The following is a 22658-nucleotide window of genomic DNA, read 5'->3' as shown; positions in this document are numbered from 1 at the left end:
ATAGAGCGAGAAAGCAATATTTCCCATAATGCCGTACAGTAAAACGTTTTTTGCTGATATTTAGTGATCCATTTCTGTAATTCTCACCACTATTTTGCCTCTTATGATAAGATTTTTTAAACAACTTGAAGAAGATAAATATGTTACAAATGCACTTAATTATTTCGCGTTTAGCTTGTATATTTTCTTGTAGTGTAGTAAATACGCAAGATTCCACCCCATATTCCTCCATCAATCTTAAAGCTGATAAAAAAAGAGATCATATATTGCCAAATAATTGTCAGTTTTATCAGCTACTGTTTGTACTGTTTGCAACGTCTAAAAAAAATTTTTTTCGATCATTAGATTTGGAATTGAACCCGAATATGTGCTCGTCCGACTTCGGGATCACAATTATGTTTATTAAGTTGCATGTACATTATGCAAACAAAAGTTATACATGTACACAGTTATGTTTCCCTCACAAAATACAGATGTATTAGATATATGTCACTACCTTAAGTCACGTGTACGACTTTCGAGGGCGTCATTAAGCCGTAACCCCATTCCTTGGACAATTGAAATTAAATGCATTGTAAATATTTTTTTAGAACACCTCGTTTCTTATAATTACTTTCGATCAAACTATCTTAGGGAATTAAATTTAATGCTAAAGTGCCTGTAAAATAAAGTTTAACTTTCCCGCCAGGAGAGACTAGATATCAGATTATAGAATAGGCTCAGGCAGGAATATACATATTTATGTAACAATTTTCTATCCATTTAAACAGTATGGTTAACAACTGTGCGTTCTGATGTGAGTTATTTAGTTATCTACTACATGTTTACACAGACAATGAGTCGGACACACACACAAACACACACACACATACATACCTAATTTTGACAAAACTATACTTAAGATATACATAAAATATTTCAATGATAGCCGACTTAATATAGGCTATAGATAATCATAATAATGCATTTCATATTGTTATCACCTTTAGCTATGTGGCCACACTAATTATTATGTCTCTCCATACGTGTAGGTTACAAAAGTACACATATCAACTGCCGTAACGCCACAGCGATGGGGGCAGTGGGGTAGCCTTGTGGTTAAAGCGTTCGCTCATCAAGCCGAAGACCCATTACGATTCCCCACATGGGTACAATGTGTGAAGCCCATTTCTGGTGTCCCCCGTGATATTACTGGATGATTGTTAAAAGCGACGTGAAACCATTCTCACTCACTCACTCACAGCGGTGTTTATCAAATTACTATATGCAAGTTCATATAATTGTAGATTTGCACAAGACATGAAACACAATTCAAGTTAAACATACATCAAATGTCAAAACGAATATTTATGGACAACAGTATGACACACTGTAACATCGTATACTACCGAAAACAAGTTATAGAACACCCAAAATTATAAGATTGTATTTTTGCAAATAATCAGCCATGCCTAATGAACCATAGTCTTCTTAACTTCTTTTGAAAAGTATATATTTAGATTTTAACCAGATTTATTTAGAGCGTATTGCCATGATCTGCCACATTCATACAACTGAATAGGGTCATAAATCAATCAATTACATTTTACGCAAAAATCTGTGGATTGTTTTAAAATTAACTGCATATGTACAGTTAAATTATGTTTAAGTAAACAGTGAGAAACGTTCAACATTCCCTCCCAATTGGAGCAAATACCATATGCGGCCCCTATAGAGGTCAAGAGCGGATAATGCTTAACCTGGAGAAAGCGAGAAAGTGATAGAGCGAGAAAGCGATAGAGCGAGAAAGCGATAGAGCGAGAAAGAGATATATATTGTCGCCTTCACTCTGAAATATGAAACAGCACCCACAACGTCAATGTCTGTTGCCATGTGCCCTTTCAGCTCAGTGCCTACTCATACACAGAACTTACTTCACTGAGCGCAACGGGATACCAGGACGTCCACCACCTTATGATGTCCCCAGAGTCTAGCAAAATCGGCCGCTGTCTGGCCCTTCTCATTCCTGGCATCTATGTCCATCTTGTCCAGTGACAGCACAAACTTCACAATCTGCGCATCCCCTCCCTCACAGGCCCAGTGAAGGATGTTGTTACCGTTAACGTCCACAAGTGACACATCAGCTCCTTCACACATAAGAAACTCTACAACTTCACTGTGTCCCCTGTATGCTGCCCACATCACCGGTGTCATGTTCGACACTCCTCTGCTATTGATATCCGCCATCTTCTGTGAAAGGATAAACTTCACCATCTCAACGTCTCCTCCGCAACAAGCCCAGTGAAGGAAGTTGTTTCCGTGAACGTCCACCAGCGACACATCAGCTCCTTTACTTATAAGGAACTCTACCACTTCTCTATGTCCCCGCCGTGCTCCCAACATCACCGGTGTCCACTTCAGTGCATTTTTACAGTTAACATTAACTCGACCTGCTGCCAGGATCCGCTTCACATCCACCAGGGATCACTATATTTTGGTTTCGTTGTCACTGTAACATAAAGTTAACTTTATACACATGCCGGACATCTTTATCGCACAGTTACTGTATTTACATCTTACAGTGATGATGCAAAATATTTGATACACCAAGATGCAATTTGCTTTCATCAAATGGACAGTGTCTTCTTCAGTGGAACTATTAAGGTGTAAACCCCTATTGCTAAACATGACTTTCTACAGTTTGGAAGATGAAGAGCTAAAAAACGCACCAACATTTAGGCTAGCTGCAATATCCGTTTACAAGCTGTTGTGTCCTCTTAAATTCATTCACATCTGCTACAAGAGTTACCGGGCAAGGTTCGAAATTGACGTTGCACTGTCCCGATATTTCAGTAAAAGCTGAATCAAATAATCTAAATGTACTTTAATGAAATGAGCGATGGAAGCTCCAAAGACCAAAAGAGCGAAATGAAAATAAATAAAATGGAAATATCCACGGCTGGACTTGTAGATTTACACACACTAATGCCAACTGCCTGCAAACAATGAAATACATTCTTTAATATCGTATGTCGTCCGAAAAACGCAAATTTAGTCAGATAACTATGTCATGGCATAAATCTAAAATACAAGCCCCCATTTATTGAATGCCCATCCAACCACGCCTCCTTATGTTAAGCAGTGTTAAGTGAAATACGGCAATACTTACAACAATAGTCATTATTCGCGTATGAACAATACTAGGTTATGGTGTGTAGTAGAACTTTTATTCGGGGCCTAACACAACACACAACAAATATCTGCTTAGATATAAGCATGAAATAATAATTTATAATTAAATTCAGAACAAGAATATATTGATGTTTTATTAAGGCTGCGTACATCTGAATTATCTTTGGTCAATCTCAAATGTTGAGTAGTAAAAAACTAAAACTAAACAATGTAATTTATTTAATTCAATTCAATAAATGATGTTAAATATTTTCTCATAAAGTCACAAATAATGTGATGTGTGTGTGTGTGTGTGTGTGTGTGTGTGTGTGTGTGTGTGTGTGTGTGTGTGTGTGTGTGTGTGTGTGTGTGTGTGTGTGTGTGTGTGTGTGTGTGTGTGTGTGTAGATTACATACATACACACCAAATAGGAAGAAGGTCAGGACACAAGTGTTCATGTCATTATCAAGTCAACAGGTAGTGAAAATAACAGACTATGTTTATCAAACATGTAAGAGTCTTCCCAATGTGAATGCGAAACTACATACTTCAAATACAGCAGTGGGAACTGTTCAACATATCTTAGATATATCGGCAAATATATTGATAAAGGTTATGGAATGAACATATTTTGTGTTTTGCTTAATACTTCAAACATACGCATAATTATGCATACCAATTTGACGTGATTCGCACAGAATGAGGATAGCTAATGACTAAATGATTATCTGAAGTCGAGTAATTTGACTTTTTCTTGTACATCTTTGATAAAACAACATATTTTTTGTGTTTCTTACAGCCTTTTACATTTATTTGAAGGGTTCGCTATCGAATACACCCGACAAGAATGCTATTTGGTTTTGTCTTCTGGGCAGAGTTCTTGATATTGTATATTCCTTTTATATACTGATTACAATAATCTGGCTTATTAACTGCTGGTTACACCACAGAGGTTATGATAGTACCTCTCCAATTTTTGTAACATGTATTGTATTTCTTCTATGTATATGTTCCCAATCCATTCAATACATCATTCCAGTGGGTGTTAGTTAAGTGTAAATAGTTAACAATAGTGGCTACAAGGAGGAACATGTTTTTCAGCGGAAATGTGCTAGGGATATTTTGTTTATGTTTTATCCTTTCCTGAACTGACAATTTTAGAGAATTTATAAAAAAATCATACCTCTATCATTATCACTCAACTTTCATCCTATATTCTTATGTTGTCCGTTATATTAATCCGTTTTATCATTCCAGAAAGAAACCTGTAAAATAGTTTCCTTAATTCAGTAGCTTTGGGGGTTTGAGAGCAGTGCTCGAAACAGACATCGGCTCGTAGGCCCGAGGCTAATAGATTTGTTTTGGGGCTGATAGTTTAAAATTCATCAGGCCCTTATGGCCTGCAGTTTATTTTAAGCTGTGAGCATGAATCATAACATTGCTTGGTGAAAAGGGTCAAGCTTCAAAGTACTCCGCTCGTTAGTTATTTCAACAACGCAAGCTGGTGTACCGGCCACACTGTAGCCACGTCAAAGTACTATATAGTTTCATGAACGTACCCGTCATATCATTCATTTATTAAATCTATCACTTTTCACAAAGTCAGAAAGTACGTCTTTCATTTTAATTTGTCATATTTATCAATATATTTAAAACAATGACCAATTTCACTCAATGTTATTGAAAAAAAATAATATAAAGCATCTAGGACACATGCTTTGACAACGAGTCCATAACGAACATGTCACAGAGCAATATGAACACGTGTCAAGCAAATCGTAAATATATTTAATAAAGTAATAAATAAGATCAACAAACATATTTCGAAAAATTATCAAACTTATATCTAAGTAACTATTTCCATCTTTTCATGCGACCGTGTAATGTGAGTCAAATCACATCTCGGCATTTGTCGCCTCCATGTGAAGGATCGGACACAACGTATAACGCCAAAATAAATGCAAGAAAAAAGCCATTCCTTGGTGTTTCTTCTGGACGTTATGAATGTGTAAGGATATTTTTGTATTAAAAACGAACTTAATTAAGTTATAAACGCATTATTTAAATAATGTGATAAACATAACTTTAATAGTTAAGATGTATTACAAGCTGATAACTTCTTTGATAAATGTAGGCTTCTCTGGGAAATCAGTGTGATAGCAGTAAAAACTTCTGGCTGACTGATTGTGTGTTGAAATTTATTTTGGAAGAGTATGTCTCCCTTTATCAGCTAAAACTATTTTTTAAATGTGCTGGCCCTTAGAGCCCTCGGTGTACTCTGCTGAGTTTCAAACACCGTTTGAGAGCGGAGAAAGTGTATGTATGTAAAGTTTACAAGGTCAAAATTTAGACAACAGTTCTTTTACCTATCAATATTTTTTTGTCCTCTATTTCTCTAATATTCGAATTATGATTTCGATTTTTTTCACTGTTGGTTACCTACAGATTCTTTAAGTTAGAAGTTGCATCCTGTCAATGAGCCTATCTCTGTGACTTCAATTCTTATCAATTTTGATATATAATCATCAGCATATTGCCAAAGTAAATGTTAAACATTATTCAGCTTGATAGCTGTTATTATATTCATTATCTGAAATAGGCGCGACTGGCGCCTGCCAAAAGGAGAGAGCAATTCTCCTTGGAGTGTGCTCAGTTTAAATCCAACACTATGATTCGCAGCCCTTTGCATTGTGTTTTATAAAGATGGCACAGCGGGTTTGGAAACAGATGTGAAACGATTTATGACCAAAGATTTGTAGAAGCATACTTTATGTACATCACCAAAATAGTAGCTTGTAGTTTAACAAAACATAAAATTGACAAACTTTACAAAAACACGGAAGAAAGCACCTAAAACATATAACTGTCAGAGATAGGTACTTTAGCGGTACACGAAGTGTTTTGGTGTGAGTGCTCTCCCTTATCGCGACGACAGAAAACACACGTTTGCCAAACTCTAAAGCAAATGTGAACAAACCAGCGAACTCCCATGGACACTGAACACAACACCAATGCTTATATTTCCAGCTGAAGTGTATATCAAAAGCAACGAATACACAGTTGGTAACCAATGTCTGTATATTGCGATCCTCTACGAACTCTTTTCTAACATTATTCCCTTTGAGACTACATCTTCTTATTTCTATACCTACTTTTCCCCAAAGTAAACTCTAAACAAACTGCTAATATATAACCTACATATGTACTATTTTACATACATCCTAATCTCCCCGACCCTCCGACGTAATAATTTAGGGACACCTTGGTGTTGAAGAGACTACAAATAAGAGTAGTTGCTTTGCCAATGTCATTTTACTAATATCTCTTGTATCTGCATATCCGTTTGTCTCCTAGTTCAAGCCGTGGCCAAGTAGTCAATGGCTTGCTCGCATTATGTAACGTATACGTAATCATAATGTTACTGGAATTTATTTTGATGCAACAATGACAGTGTCTAATCCAAGACAGACACAAAGATTTAAGGAAACATCAATATATTTAGGTTGTTTGCTTTCTATTCTCTATATTCAGGTAAAGTATTTGAGACAAGTGAAATTAACACAATGTGGATTCGCAAAAAACACAAAGGACTTGTTTGATGTTTTGCAATCTCAGAATCGAAAAAACATCGATTTAACAAAGGAAAAAAAGCATTCCTCGATCCATGGGGTATTTGTTACTGAACGAGGTCACTATAAAAATATCCATGTCTATCCTCAGAGGTTCTGGACAATTTGTTAAACACAAAAGAAAATGCCATCTGAAAAATACGGAGGAATCAATATGTGAAAATCTCGACTTCATCTATGTAAAACATCTGGTGTCATCTCTATTGTATAGTGAATCATAAAAACATGCTCATGATGTAGTCGGAATCGTCCTGTCGAGTTTTTGATATTTCTTTTAAATTGTGAAAAGGTTTTGTCGCTTTTACTCCTCTGCATATACGGAGCAGTCACACAATATATTGTCATCTGTCATGAGGCCACTTACCCTCAGATAAGGAACTTCCCACCATCTTTTCTCCACTTCTGTAATGAAATAACTCACGTCACTGAATTTCACAGTACAATAACATTGCATTTTTAAAAATAAATGTCAAAGCATACACTTAAGATACGATAAGCATACCCAATATGCAAGTCACAACTGTCACAGATAATGGAAACTCTAACGCCTTACGCCAGGTAACAAATAGGACCGATAATAATTGATTCGATGTTAACATACCCGTGTGTCGCCATATTCAAGTCACAAACACTCCCAAGCGATTCTGCAAAACAAATGCTACTCAGGTGTTATTACTGAGCCTTGTTGGTGGCTTATTTGTTGTTGACAGCTGTTGCTGTGTACTGACAATAAAGAACTCAGGCCTACAGTGTTTGGACAAAGACGGGGCTTGTATATCATCCAGCCTTCTGTTCAACGGAGCGTGCAAACTATGATAGCAAAGACGGACTAGGTTCTTTTTAATTTTCAAAAATAGAATAGACAGAAGTTACAGTATCTCCCCGCCTATATATGTATTCTACTTACCGCAAGCTTTCTAAAGTATTTGCTATATATGTTTAACTTTGGCGTAAAGGGCTCCCATCTTGAAACGAATGTAGAGGGTTGTTATGCTTTGCGGTTACCATAATGAAAGAAGAATTGTCAGATTTATCACAAAGTTTGACACTGTATAACTTGTTTAGTATAATACATAGCTATACTCCGCGCATATCTACTTATTCCTCAAACCTTTCTCAGATACTATTTTGATGCATGTCACCGTATCCCAATTGCGTGTATCGATGCTCTTGGTATCAATCACTGTAAATCTGCAGTAAGCACATCGGTTTATCTATTTATACGACCATAAACGCAAAGTAATATTGAAGTCAATTCTGAAAAATATATGTCACCAAAATTAACTTCACAGACGAAATCAGTGACATCAGTCGGCGCAATACTGCAACACAAGCACCGCCGACCTTATTAATCAGCCAATCTGGATTTTTGTCTTAGGCAATCAAATGCAATGGAATATTTATCACACATATTAACCAGTGGAATGAACTTCCACGATCGGCGTCACTTTGGGTTTCCCTCCCATTTTGAGAGAACGTCAGGGGATAAAATTGAAATATTGTTCACAGCGTAAACTTTGTGGTAATTTGTAATACAGTTTTCGGCCGAAAACACACAGGAAGTACTTGACCGTTCGATGCACAGATAACTAATGTTTGTCTGACAGAACAATGTGGACTGATTTCACAAATTGGAGAATGTATTTGTCACGCAGCCGCAGCCCCCGGAGAATCTGTACTGAAATAAAATCTCCCCCGGGTGGATATATTTCGCGCCCCCCGATTAAAAGTCTGCCCCCTGATTATTTGGTTTGTTGCAATGTCTTTAAGTACTATATTCTTTAAATAGTTATCTTTAATGTAAGGAGGGTTACTTTAAAAAATAGATTATGAAATATGGTCATAATGAATTGATATCTCAGCATATTTTATTTGGAAACTGTACCTTCCATCCTAAAATAATTATAAGACATAATCATACCAAACAAATTTGAATGAAATTACTTAATGTAACAAATACATGTACGGTTACTGTTGTAACTGAATTCAGAAATCTTATTAATCCTCGCAAACATTCGGTTTTAACACCAACTACGTAAAAACTGTCAACATATCCACGCGCGCCTCCAGCTCAGGCTGTCCGTTATACTCTGATTTAAGATCTAAAATATATTCCTTAATACAGGCTACGACTTGAAATTGATATCAGTGTAATATCAATGGCTAGAATAGCATGTTGCAACCAGGTGTCTGTTAAACATGCAGTATCATAACTATCTAATTCAGGGGATTGCCTAAAAGTCGGGCCAAGAAAAGTCGGGCCGGGCCGGGCCAGCGGGTAATACTAAAAATGGATTGCAGAATAATAAAACGAAACGTGCATATCTAGGCAGATCTCAAATGTCCAGAAACGGATAGTTTTGCTCATTTAATTGAGTTTGAATCAAAATGTATCTTCAGCAATGTAATAAACTGATAATTATAGCTACATACCGAGAGTTCATACCGAAAAGTCAGTGTCTTGACTGTGTCTTTACTTTGATGAGACCACTCAGTATTATTGTCGTGATGGTTAAAAGACGCCATAAATTAAAGTTCGAAGTGTGCGAAGTACGCATCAGTCGGAAAGCGCACGTTAAATCGCCAAAGTAAGTAAGTAAGTAAGCAACTTTGTTTTACAGTCGTGATGTTTAAGATTATTAACCACCCGGGACAAGTCGATCCGACAGGATGAATGATACGCATGATGCAAAAGGAGTTAAGCGCAAGTACGGTACAGAAACTGAAGTAAGTTGGGCTCTCTCAGTTTTCTGTATGCTTACACATCATCACGTCATACTGGATTTAATTTAGCTTCTTATTCTAATACTGCTAATCTTTGTCAGTGGTCAGTGAAAGTATCACAAGTGAAAATTACAATATATACAAAATATACAATTTTTATATATGGTATATCCAAAAATATACAATTTTGTATATATGGTATATCCAAAAATAAAATTTTGTATATATGGATAGATTTTACCACTGCTTTACTCAGTTCCTTTTTACTGGATTCTCACAATATGTGGTTGATATTGAAAATATTACTAATAATACCGGACAGTATTATTGCATGTGACAAATATACTTTAAAACTATATATGTTCATTATGACAACTATATTAGGAGTGTTATGAAATAATTGGCATTTATTCATGTTGACAGCATTTTACATAATAAAGAAATAGAAGACTTCAGCAGACTTTTGTAACTGTTGGATATATAATACGTCCGCCTTCTGTTTACAAATAAGATGATCTATACATACAAGTAGTTCAGAGTAGTTTTAAGAAGTGACGGTAAAATAAATTTGTCGTGAATAGCGGCAAATATGAATATATACAATTTAATATATATGGTTCTGTTATGGTATGTTGATTCTGAATCTAAAATATTGCTTGATATTGTTTGCCAAACAGTTGTATGCACTGTCCATCGTGATACTTCTACTTAAGTATATAAAAAAGGATGTTTGTTCAGACATGCGTTCATTGTAAACAACGCCGTGTTTTCGTTTGCTGGTTAGCTTTTACAGGTCAAAAGCAAAGTTAATCGCATTACTTTCGTGACGCATTTTAGGCCTGTCATACAGTTCCTGAAACAAATATATCCAATACAGCCGATGCAAGTCAATCATATTTGGCAAGACTAGATGACTGCAGTTATATATTTTATCAATATAATCAAACAATTGTTTTTATTTTTGTAAAACATGTTCATTTCAGAAACTAGATGTTAGTCTAGCCAGCGGTCTAAACTCGCATTAATTTGGTTACACGTTTCATGAGTTACAGTATTCGTGAAGAATATGTAACAATGAGCCACAATTAGAGCCTTTGGTAGGAGTAGAGGGAATGGTAAGCATAGACTTGCTAAGTATTTTATGATATTCATGATAGCTCAAAAGAAACTTTGATTTATGTTGGTAGTACACCCCAAAAAGAGGGATAACACAAGTGATATATTAAGATGACATACAACTAATACATACTAACGTGTATAAACTACTATCAAACAGTGAGGATAACAGGTGTTTGCATAGAGGTGAGCGTATCCTGCACCACCGGTGGAACAAACACACGCAAAGGCAAGTTAGTTGTTAAACCCGATTAGCACAAGTCAAAACAGAGAATTTCATCGGACATAACTCCATTTGCTACTTCTGTGGTAGTCACCAATCAACCCATTTATACTTCCAAAAATAGCTTTAACCCTTTTAAAGATTTTGAGAAATTAAACAGTATGGGTTTGGTCTGACAAAGCAAGAAGCACAAATGGGGCATGTTTCGGCCAATGATTAGAGTATTCTTGCAAGTCTAAGGGTCCAACAGGAATTATTTCTGCGACATGCTATTTCAAAACCCCAAATTCAGAGGGATATATATTAAAAGAAAAATTGAAATAATACAAATATAAATTCCTTCCAGGTGAAGGCTATCACTTGAAATCAAATTAACAAAGCAGATTTTAGTCAATGACACATCTCTTGGGGTAGAAGTTCATCTCTGTCACCATGCTATGGTATTTCTGGAAAGGAAAGTTAACTTACAAAGTTGTAATATACGTGAAAGGCTTAATGTTGCTGATTAAGCGCACAGATATAAACTCTAACTGACTGCTCAGTAACATTCATGTAATATTAGTAATATTCAAATAAGTGTACTTGTTCTAGGTGTGTGTGACGTGGATACATATATCTAAGCGTATAGAAGAAACGTCAACAAACTTGTAACTATGTATAAAATAATAAATAAGCCATGTCCTTCATATGTAACTGATCTTATACCACCAGCTGTGTCACAAAAGGTCAGTTATAATCTCAGAAACCGCCATGATTTTAATTTGTAGTTCCATTTGCACGGACATCTACGTTTAAAAGGTCTTATATTATAGATACATTAGGCCAATGGAATAATCTATCATCAGGAATCAGGGATAGTCCGTCAATATCTTATTTTAAAGCTGTCGCATCTGAGCAGCCTACATCACCACCTATGCACTATAATTGCGGTGAGAGATCTACAAACATATTGCACACTAGATTGAGACACAATTGTAGCACACTAAATTCCAACCTGTTTCGTGTTAATTATCTGATACTATTTCCTGTAAATGCGGAGCTCCTTGTGAAAATTCATTCCATTTCTTCTTCCAATGTACCTTATATGATGATATTAGGGAGACATTACTGACAGCTATCGATAATCTTGGAGGACAAAAAACTCTAAATAGTATTCTTTTTTGTGATCCAAACTTAGATGTTTTGTGCAACCTGACACACATGAGCATTAATAGCCATGTTTACCTGTACTTGTACTTGACTGCCAAAAATGCTGTCGAGGCATCTGTACATCTTCTTTGTCGAATTGCATTATTCAAGTACATCAAGATGAGAAATCATATACATTCATATATATTTGTTGAGCACGAAACCTTGAAGTGTAGCCAGGACATTTCCAAGAAACTATGGGCGGCCATGTAGCTTCAATATCTTATAAATTATATCACTGAACATAGGTCAAGGTGTATTCAGTAAACAAAGATCTGAAGGGCTGTATTTCCTTCATCGAACACACTATGCGTTCATCACAGTTTGTGACGGATTACGGATACGAACGAACAAGCACTTGTTTGGCAGGTAGGTTTTGTTAAGATTTGTTATCTTGTTCTCTCTCTACCCTCTACTTCCTTAATCACAATTTAAATCCTAAATAGACTTTCGGGCCTAACACTGTGGCAATTTTAGACCCTCTGTTTCTGTATTTACTTGAGCTCATTTCCCCTAAGGTTTACACATCTCATAAGACTAAGTCATCAATGATGTCAAAGCTGTCTGACATGTTTCTTATGAAGAGTTCATGAAGCTAAACAATGTCCAAGTGACTTAAGCACAAAAATACGCGAACACTTCTGACATAGAATTTCTTAAGAAAATACAGTAAAAATGCTTCACTTTGAGCCCCTTGTTTTCTTTAAATACGATGTACCGTAACATAATAAAGTGGTATTTAGGTAGATATAACACTAATCTAAACATATGACTCCATTTGATGATACAACTGTGAGGTTTAAGTTGATTTTGACAGTCCGGGCCAAATCGGATCCAACACAAGAAAAACACTTCTAAAAAGAGACTATGTTGAGAATGTAGTGGGAAAAGGGCTTCACTTTGAGCCCCTTGTTTTCTTTAAGTACAGCGATCTGAGACACTATAAAGTGGTATTTAGGTAGATATCATACTAGTTTATAGATGTGAATCCATTTGATGATACATATGTGAGTTTAAAGTTGATTTTGACAGCCCGGGCCATGTCGGACCGAACACCTGTGTGACTGTTGAGAGTACAGGGAGAAGAGGTCTACTTTAACCAACGTGTCTGCTTTAAATACGACGATCAGTGACATCAGTGGGGGAGATTTTATTTCGTAGGGTGGGGGAGAGTTTATTTCGAGAGGGGCGGAACTGTACCGGTATAAAGTCGCCGGGGAGAGATTTTATTCTGGGGGCGAATATATTTCGTGACACCGGCCGTGCTTGTTCGAATTATACAAACATGGAAACGGTTTCTATTTTGTTTTTATGGAAATTCGGATAATTGAATCCAAACTTCCTTGGTGATATTTACTGTAGTATCTGTGCTTCATATAAAATGTTGTAAATGTTATGTTATTGCAAATATAACAAACATTTGGCCACTCGTCTGATCACAGTTTTCTGTAAGATAAATTTATTGACAAAACCCATACCTGATAACAGGAGACAGAGACACTTGCCCTAAAACAAGGACAGCTTTATTAACAATGTCAACGTCAGGTGGAGCACCATTTGCGTTGATACAGGCGAGGCAGCGGCGGTGCACTGAAGACGTCAGGATGATTGAAAACAGCCTGGGAGATTTTGTGCCAAATGTCAAATAAAGATTGGCCCAACTGAGCTAGCGTTCCCGGCTAGTTCTGTCCTGTTTATCTCATCCCAAACATGTTCCATGGGGGAGAGGTCTGGAGAAATAGCCGACCACAATGTTATGCCGCTTCAAAAGACTTGTTACTACACGTATAACGTGTGGGCGGGCATTATTCTTGCTGCAGCGTGACGTTACAGCGCTGCATTTGCACAAAGGGTAGAACATGGTCTCTAAAGATGTCGTCTCGGTACGCCATTCAAATTGTCATTAACAATGGCGAGTCTACCTGATTATGCAAAGTTCCAAATAAACAAAGGACAAAGCGACTCAAAATGTTTTTTAAAAAGGTTTATTTCTTTCAAACACAACACACATTTTCATTTTAATCTTGAGATATCAAAACACGACCACGTGAAAGGAACACAGTCCGTGAATGTCAGTAACAACATGTCCTCCTTCAATGTCTGCACAACACCCTACATTCACTTCATTGAGCGCGACAGGACACCATGATATCCACCACATCATCATTTCCCCAGGATCTCGCCCTGTCGGTTGCCGTCTCTCCCGACTTGTTCTTGGCGTTAATGTTCGCGAAATTCTGTGAGAGGACAAACCTCACCATCTCTCTATCTCCTCCCCAACAGGCATAGTGGAGGATAGTGTTACCGGCACCGTCCACCAGAGACACATCAGCTCCTTTACTCACAAGAAACTCGACTACTTCTTTGTGTCTATACCATGCTGCCGCCTGCACCGGTGTAATTCCGAAACTGTCTCTACAGTTGAGATCCGCCTTACCTGCTGTTACAAAACGCTTTACAGCTGCCAGGTTCCCCGCCATGCAGGCTTCAAGGAGAGCGGAGTCTAATAATAATAATAATAATAATAATTACATGTATGATGACAGATGATGCTGCAACAAATATCCAACTTCCAAGACTTTTTGCTGATGTACAGAATGTTATTTTCCAACAGAATAATACAAGCCATATGGCCCCATGATGTGAGAGATGATCCCATGGCTGTGTCTTACAAACGTAAAACCCTTTCATGACGGCTTGAAACACTTTTATAGCATGACCATGGGCACAAAAGTTCAGTTTTCTAGGCCTGAACGAAAATGGCGATTTTTCGAAACTGATTGGTCAGTTCCACTGGCTAACGGGACAATTTATTTTCCTTTTATTGCATTACTTAACAAATCCCCGGCTTTCATTCACATATTTCACGTGCTACAATCTCACTGATTCGAGATTTTTAAGACAGGAGACATAGTTTCATATCGACAACATGATTTCCCTTTCAAGCAATCAGCAAAGCATTTATTTCAAATGATTTTCATTTCACAATAAAACCCCAAACAAACAAACAAACATGGCTGACCATTTGACACCTGCAAAGTAAATGACCTCCTTAAAGTTGACTGGGATCTTACAGGAAGGGTTCTTCGTATGATTCAACCTCTGAACCCATTTAACGTTTTCATGTGTTATTAAAACTGCATTGAAGTTCCAAGATTCACATTGAGTGTTGCCAGAATTTATTGTCGGATTTGCCAGCGTCTGTGTTAGAGGACTTGCTGTTTGGCGAATTTTTCGACTACAGTACAGAGAGGCTTGTCTTTGTAAATAATGTAGGCATCGATAATAGTTTAGCTGCCAATGGAAATGAAAACACAATGAAAACTAGACATGAATTAGTTCACGCATACAGGAAAGCTTCAGGACACAAGAAAGGTTGAACTAAACATTATTCTTTGCAGTTTTCCATTTCGTCACGCAAATCAGATGGTTCAGATTCTGACCGTCTAGAGCGTTATCACAGCGATATGATTAACAACATCTGCTCGTGAAATCGATGCTAAACCCTGGGAGTTATGAAATCAAAGTAGAAATCACTAAAACACAAGGAAAAGGAAACTTACACCAGCGAGCTGATCCTGTGTCTGATATTGAACAAACAAACCCACCAAGTCTCCAGATTATTTGTATAATTCAACCCCTGAAGACATTAAATGTTTTAAAGTGTTGTTAAAACTGCATTGAAGTTCCAAGATTTAGATTGCCGGATTTGCCACCGTCTGTGCTAAAGGACTGGCTGTTTGACGATTTTTTCGACTACCCGAACCCGAAAACTGTACTTAGTACAGAGAGGCTTGTCTTTGTAAACGATGATGGCATAGATAAGACTTTAGATGCCAATGGAAATGAAAATATAATGAAAAAGACTAAACTGGACATGAATTTAGTCCACAAATATATACAGGAAAGCCTCATGACACAAGAAAGGTGGAACTAAACATTATTTTTAGCAATTTTTCATTTAGTCACGCAAATCAGATGGTTCAGAATTCTGAATAGGATCAAGAGTGGCACAGAGCGTTACCTTAGCGAGATGATTACCAACATCTGCTCGTGACAAGCACAAATCCAACAACAAAAAACAAGGAAAAGGAAACCTTCACCAGCGAGCTGATCCTGTGTCTGATATTGAAAACAAATCCCTGAATGCGGACAGCTTGGCACCAAGTCTCCAGATGCTGTGATAGCCTATCAAACGATTTTCGACCATTAATGAATCACATCGAATTATCAACAAACTCCTCTCATCTACTGGGCTATGTCCACTCCACAAGCGTGTTTGATAAGTCCGCCTAAAATTCCGGATGCACATGTTTCCCATCTGTCATACTTGTCTCAAATCACACATGATGTTCATACAACTTGTTGTCCAGATTAAACTGTGACGCCGGTTCCGCTGTCGTTCCTGGCTCATGTCTGGGTCAAGTAGCGACATTCATTCCGACGCTGAGACAGTACTCGTACTTTATGACTCCTGTATATTCAGTATATGTTGTTGCTACAGGTTTTGAACTTATTTTCCGAATGACACATAAAAAAAATGACAGATTTTCCTATTCTCAATGTAAAATGCATGTCAATGATGAACGACGGCGGATGTCTATCAGTGACACGACCTTGATTAAAATAATCATTGAACCTTGTTTGTCTTCTTTTATCAATGCTAGATAGTGTACGCTGTGTACATCAGACAGAGATATTACTGTAATCATGTGATCCTTAAAGTTTGTTTAACAGAACTATATCTTTCACGCGTAACAACACGTTAACTGAGTGATACGGTTCGAGGGAAGAGGACAGTGTTTTATCTCATGCGGATTGATACATATGTCTTTAATACGGTTAGGAAATGGTAAATAGAATAACTCAGTCTGTACGAGTGATTACGGGAAAAAAAATTTGAAACATTAATTTCTCGTAATCACTCGTACCTCGTGGGTTATTATATAAATATAGTTCAGATTTGAACCTCCTTGAGAAATTCAGTTGGGAAAAGAAATGTGACTCATATTGCCAACGTGTTTTGAAACAAATACGCTCACCATTTGGCGACCAACTGCTTTCTTCACTATTTGATGGTAATTCATGACAAATGCTTATCTATAGTCGAAATCGTACAACGGGCTCTGCTTTTATCAGATTTTATTTCTTATGGCTGTGGAAAGTGTTGTCTCGCTTTTATTTACATAAATTCAATCTTACCTTTAGGTTTTACATTCGTTGATAGTTCAGAGAAGATTCCCTTCTTCAGATTCCTTGACATCTTTCTATAATCAAAACATGATAACTGTGTCAATAAAGACTCAATATATCATGAAAATCTCTCTTACACTTATGAAAAAATAAAGAACAACGAGAATTTAGTTACACATTTAATTTTAAAGTAGCAAGTTCGCACTGAGGAAATATTATACACTGAGTACCTACAGGAAAATAAGGCATGAATTTCAAGGACTTATGTTCCCGCAAAAAATGCTTTAATCTAAAAGTGTGACTCACTCGCCAGAAATGATTATTTGCTCAGTACCAAACTTAGCTGATGATTAGTCATCAGTCGGATGCAGGTCGTTATACTAGCAGTGAGCACTTCCTCCCCCATGTAAAACATCTAATAGGTAAGTATGTTCTTTGAAACACGTGAAGCTCCGGGGTAGAATAGGTCTTCAGCAATCTATGCTTGTCGTAAGACTAACAGGATCGGGTGGTCAGACTCGCTGACTTGGATGATACATGTCATCGTATCTCAATTGCCTGAAACGATGCCCATGATGTCAATCACTGGATTGTCTGGTCCAGAGTAGATTATTTACCGACCGCCGTCTTATCACTGGAATATTGCTTAGTGTTGCGTTAAACAACCAACCAACAAACATATCTTAGACACATATTCTATAACAGTATAGACGTTTTACATAGTGATTTAGTGAAAATGATTTCATTATACGAGTGACTTTGTTACCGAGCTGTAGAGGGAAAGTGAATATGCGAATTCTGTCTTTTTCAGGGTGAATTTAGATAAGGTTTGAGTGAGTAATACATAAATTGATATGTCATGGGTTTTTTAAAAAACACTCGTTATGATAACATTCTGTCGGGGACTTTTCTCATTATAATATAGAGAGTCAAATGACATGTACAGGTATCGAGGGGTTGAAGTGGGTATGGTGATCTTGTTCAACGACCGGAAGTCTACTCAGAAACGAGATCTTGGTTTATTCTGAGAGAGAGAAAGACACGAAATGCAACAGAAATGCGAACAGAGAACTTTATAGAAGGCAGAGTAATCACTACTTTTATACGTTGTCTCGTATCCTTTGAAATCCCGGTTTTGCTTTTGAGACGACCCCTACCGTCCTTGTTTTATGTATTATACGTAGACTTGTTGGTGTGAAAGCCCAAGAGCTTGGACATGTTTCTTGTAATCACACCCTTTCTAAGCTAATACATGGTTTCCCTCTGTCTCTGAAATGTAAATTACTTGTATATATTTCCTACTGCAGACTCCACGTGTACCGTCGATGTACATGTAGCTATGTACATGTAATGCCATTGGGAGCAGTGTTGACAAAACAAATGCAGCGTAGTATTGTTATTTTCTAAGGTGCACAGCTCGAATTTTGACTTGGTTTCATGGGGTTAAATGTTTATGAAAAATACTCCCCAACACTGCAGCCTTCAGCATTACCCAGATTGTCGGAAGGGCTGCATTCCTGGTAGCAAACCCAGGTACTCTCCTAATGCCAGTCAACAGATTGGGCGGTACCAAACCTAAGGCACCGAGAACAATGGGGAGTCGGACAACTTGGTACTTGGGATGCAAGCGTGATATTTCGAAAGCGAGGTCCGCATATTTGCCATGTTTTTCCTCAATCTTGTCAATCACATCAGTGTCAAAAAGGGACAGAACATTCAATGACATAAATAATTTCATTGCATTTATCAAAAAGGACAAGATCAGGTTTGTTGGCCTGGATATGTCTGAGGCTGTATACGGGCATATTCCAAAGGATTTTGTATTTATTATTTTTCATGACGCCCTCTACATAGTCCGTACCATGGGTGGACATCTGTGTGTACCTACCCGCTCACAACACCCTGTAAACAATCGAGTCTGGGACAGGCAGTGTTACATTGCCGTTCAGGTATACGGAGCACAATCACACATGATCAGATACTGTACCTACCCGCTCACAACGCCCTGTAAACAATCGAGTCTGGGACAGGCAGTGTTACAATGCCGTTCAAGTATACGGAGCACAATCACACATGATCAGATACTGTACCTACCCGCTCACAACGCCCTGTAAACAATCGAGTCTGGGACAGACAGTGTTACATTGCCGTTCAGGTATACGGAGCACAATCACACATGATCAGATACTGTACCTACCCGCTCACAACGCCCTGTAAACAATCGAGTCTGGGACAGGCAGTGTTACAATGCCGTTCAGGTATACGGAGCACAATCACACATGATCAGATACTGTACCTACCCGCTCACAACGCCCTGTAAACAATCGATTCTGGGACAGGCAGTGTTACAATGCCGTTCAGGTATACGGAGCACAATCACACATGATCAGATACTGTACCTACCCGCTCACAACGCCCTGTAAACAATCGAGTCTGGGACAGACAGTGTTACAATGCCGTTCAGGTATACGGAGCACAATCACACATGATCAGATACTGTACCTACCCGCTCACTACGCCCTGTAAACAATCGATTCTGGGACAGGCAGTGTTACAATGCCGTTCAAGTATACGGAGCACAATCACACATGATCAGATACTGAACCTACCCGCTCACAACGCCCTGTAAACAATCGAGTCTGGGACAGGCAGTGTTACAATGCCGTTCAAGTATACGGAGCACAATCACACATGATCAGATACTGTACCTACCCGCTCACAACGCCCTGTAAACAATCGATTCTGGGACAGGCAGTGTTACAATGCCGTTCAAGTATACGGAGCACAATCACACATGATCAGATACTGTACCTACCCGCTCACTACGCCCTGTAAACAATCGATTCTGGGACAGGCAGTGTTACAATGCCGTTCAAGTATACGGAGCACAATCACACATGATCAGATACTGTACCTACCCGCTCACAACGCCCTGTAAACAATCGAGTCAGGGACAGGCAGTGTTACAATGCCGTTCAAGTATACGGAGCACAATCACACATGATCAGATACTGTACCTACCCGCTCACTACGCCCTGTAAACAATCGATTCTGGGACAGGCAGTGTTACAATGCCGTTCAAGTATACGGAGCACAATCACACATGATCAGATACTGTACCTACCCGCTCACAACGCCCTGTAAACAATCGAGTCAGGCGGCGTTACAATGCCGTTCAGGTATACGGAGCACAATCACACATGATCAGATACTGTACCTGCCCCCTCACAACGCCCTGTAAACAATCGATTCTGGGACAGGCAGTGTTACAATGCCGTTCAAGTATACGGAGCACAATCACACATGATCAGATACTGAACCTACCCGCTCACAACGCCCTGTAAACAATCGTACTGGGACAGGCAGCTAATGCAAGATGAGTCTCAGAAAATGTGTATCAAATCACCCAGAACTCATTTCAAGTTATATTTTTGTTAGTGGTACCTAATCACACAGGAAACGAAATCTGGCACCTACCTTTAAAACCAAAATGTGAACACACGAAATAAAACTTTCAGCGGTACAATATGTGTACGCGACGGGGGCGTATTTCCTCGTTGCAGTGGAACGTGAACGGTGAGTATATGTATCCCGTGACCTGATATCACCCACTGATAGCTGTTTGTCACGTGACGGAATGCATATGAAATGTCTCCTTGGGTTTAACCACATAAAGCTGTGACGTCATTACCCGTGAATATGAACATTGATACTGAGTAGGAAATCTACACATTGCGTGCTTTAAAAAGTGACTGGGCAATGTTGGGGTATTAGCCAATTTAAGGAGTGATAATGATAGAGACTGGGTTTATTATCATGAAAATATATCTGTCGCATATTGTGAATATTATTATGATGATAAGTGTGGCAGTTTTAAGATAATAACAATGGTGATCACTAAGCGTGAGTAGGGTTGGCAGGCTGTTTGAGCAATATTCCCGCCATATGTTGACTGGTACTCTAGGAATGGACTTCACACTTTGTACCAGTATGGGGAATCGAACCTGATCTAAGCATGGCGACCTTACACTGTAACCACTGGGCTACATAACCGCCCCTGTGATAATAAAACACTCGCACAGAATCATAATAACGGCCATCACGTATACATCCATAAACCAACGCAAGCACTAATTGTGTACAGACTTGCCGTAAAAGGCGAGTATTGCTTGTCATTAGAGGCGACTAACGGGATCGGGTGGTCAGGCTCGCTGACTTGGATGATACATGTCCTTTTATCCCAACTTCGTGGATCGATGCTCATGATGGCAATCACTGCATTGTCTGGTCCAGATTAGTTACAGACCGCCGTCATGTAGCGGGAGTGCCGCGCTAAACAACAAACAAACAAACAAAACTAATTGTGACACGAAAGTTGAGAGCGGGTCTAGTGTAAAATGAGTCATGTCTGTTTGGAATGTCACATACAGTGTGTCGCAACATTATTTCCATTGCTTGTGATAATGAGATGAACAATAAAAAAATCCTAGATTATAATATATGCGTAATTTAAAATTATGTATACGATTACTTGTATATACAAGTTTGGGTCTGACTGTTAATGGGAAATACAAGATCTATCTTATACCGACAGTGATGCAGAATATGAAACTGATATGAATACGTTTATACAACAAAGACTCACTACAGTCTATGTTAAGATATCACATGTCTGTCAAGTACAAAGTGTGACGCGTGCACCACTAACCATCACAAGGAGGTCAATCATCGCGTACTACATACCACCTATATATAGAGAGAGAGGCGTGAAATCCCACACCATCAACTCACAAGGAAATCTATCACCCCGTTCTATATAGCAACTATATATATAGAGGTGTAGAATTATAGACTATCGACACAGGGAAGAGAACACCGTTTTTGTGGAATAGGACATTGTATTAGTTTGAATCAGATTGAGAATAATCTCAAGTTGAAGGTGAGAGATATTCATACGTTATATGTCCGTTACTACATGCAGATTATGATCATGTCATTTGTCAGATGATGTGTTTCCAAAACCAGACCAAACCACAAATTGGCGCTATGTATATGGCGTAAGGAGTGGGTTTGAGTTTAAGGTTGAACAGTGTGTCTGTCCCATCACGCTATCGTGAAAGGAATGAGCAATACTTGTGGAAGACAAAGAACTTCCTCAGTGAAGCCGCGGAGGCTGTTTGGTCCATTGTCTCTGTTGTGAGACATGGCTCTGTTTGTAGTGAGACATGGCTCTGTTTGTAGTGAGACAGGGCTCTGTTTGTTGTGAGACATGGCTCTGTTTGTAGTGAGATATGGCTCTGTTTGTAGTGAGACATGGCTCTGTTTGTAGTGAGACAGGGCTCTATTTGTAGTGAGACATGGCTCTGTTTGTAGTGAGACATGGCTCTGTTTGTTGTGAGACATGGCTCTGTTTGTAGTGAGACATGGCTCTGTTT

At 38.3% G+C, this 22658-nt stretch overlaps 2 protein-coding genes across 3 annotated transcripts; both read right to left on the bottom strand.

The window, feature by feature from the left end:
* Nucleotides 1-1163: 1163 nt before the first annotated feature.
* On the bottom strand, nt 1164-7904 carry LOC124145117 (inversin-A-like). Of its 2 annotated transcripts, XR_007219760.1 has the most exons (3): nt 7381-7904; nt 7144-7181; nt 2451-2488 (listed from the first exon to the last, which is right to left on the bottom strand). XR_007219760.1 is itself a non-coding variant. In XM_048391544.1 (2 exons), exon 2 carries the CDS (start codon nt 2380-2382, stop codon nt 1915-1917), a length of 468 nt encoding a protein of 155 aa, XP_048247501.1. In that variant the 5' UTR covers nt 2383-2488; nt 7144-7332; the 3' UTR covers nt 1164-1914. The 2 variants fall into 2 exon arrangements, 1 of the variants encoding a protein (XP_048247501.1); XM_048391544.1 differs by lacking the exon at nt 7381-7904 and having other exon boundaries at nt 1164-2488; nt 7144-7332.
* A 6095-nt stretch (nt 7905-13999) lies between these two features.
* On the bottom strand, nt 14000-20828 carry LOC124145118 (ankyrin repeat domain-containing protein 29-like). The gene is made up of 3 exons (XM_046514800.2): nt 20701-20828; nt 17233-17297; nt 14000-14533 (listed from the first exon to the last, which is right to left on the bottom strand). The coding sequence occupies exons 2-3, from the start codon at nt 17291-17293 to the stop codon at nt 14154-14156; spliced, it is 441 nt and encodes a 146-aa protein (XP_046370756.2). The 5' UTR covers nt 17294-17297; nt 20701-20828; the 3' UTR covers nt 14000-14153.
* Between the last annotated feature and the right edge of the window lie 1830 nt (nt 20829-22658).

The sequence above is a fragment of the Haliotis rufescens genome, unplaced genomic scaffold, assembly GCF_023055435.1.
Source record: "Haliotis rufescens isolate VD_foot unplaced genomic scaffold, xgHalRufe1.0.p SCAF_9, whole genome shotgun sequence".
Lineage (NCBI taxonomy): Eukaryota > Metazoa > Mollusca > Gastropoda > Lepetellida > Haliotidae > Haliotis > Haliotis rufescens.
Note: the sequence above shows the minus strand (reverse complement) of the source record. Positions and strands in the feature narration are given on the sequence as shown.

Excerpts from the sequence above, each read along its gene's own strand:
- LOC124145118 (XM_046514800.2), bottom strand. The coding sequence starts at position 17,293 with ATGTCAAGGAATCTGAAGAAGGGAATCTTCTCTGAACTATCAACGAAT. Across the intron at positions 14,534-17,232 it reads AACGAATGTAAAACCTAAAG|ACTCCGCTCTCCTTGAAGCC; the intron begins GTAAGATTGAAT and ends TATTATTATTAG.
- LOC124145117 (XM_048391544.1), bottom strand. The coding sequence starts at position 2,382 with ATGTTGGGAGCACGGCGGGGACATAGAGAAGTGGTAGAGTTCCTTATA.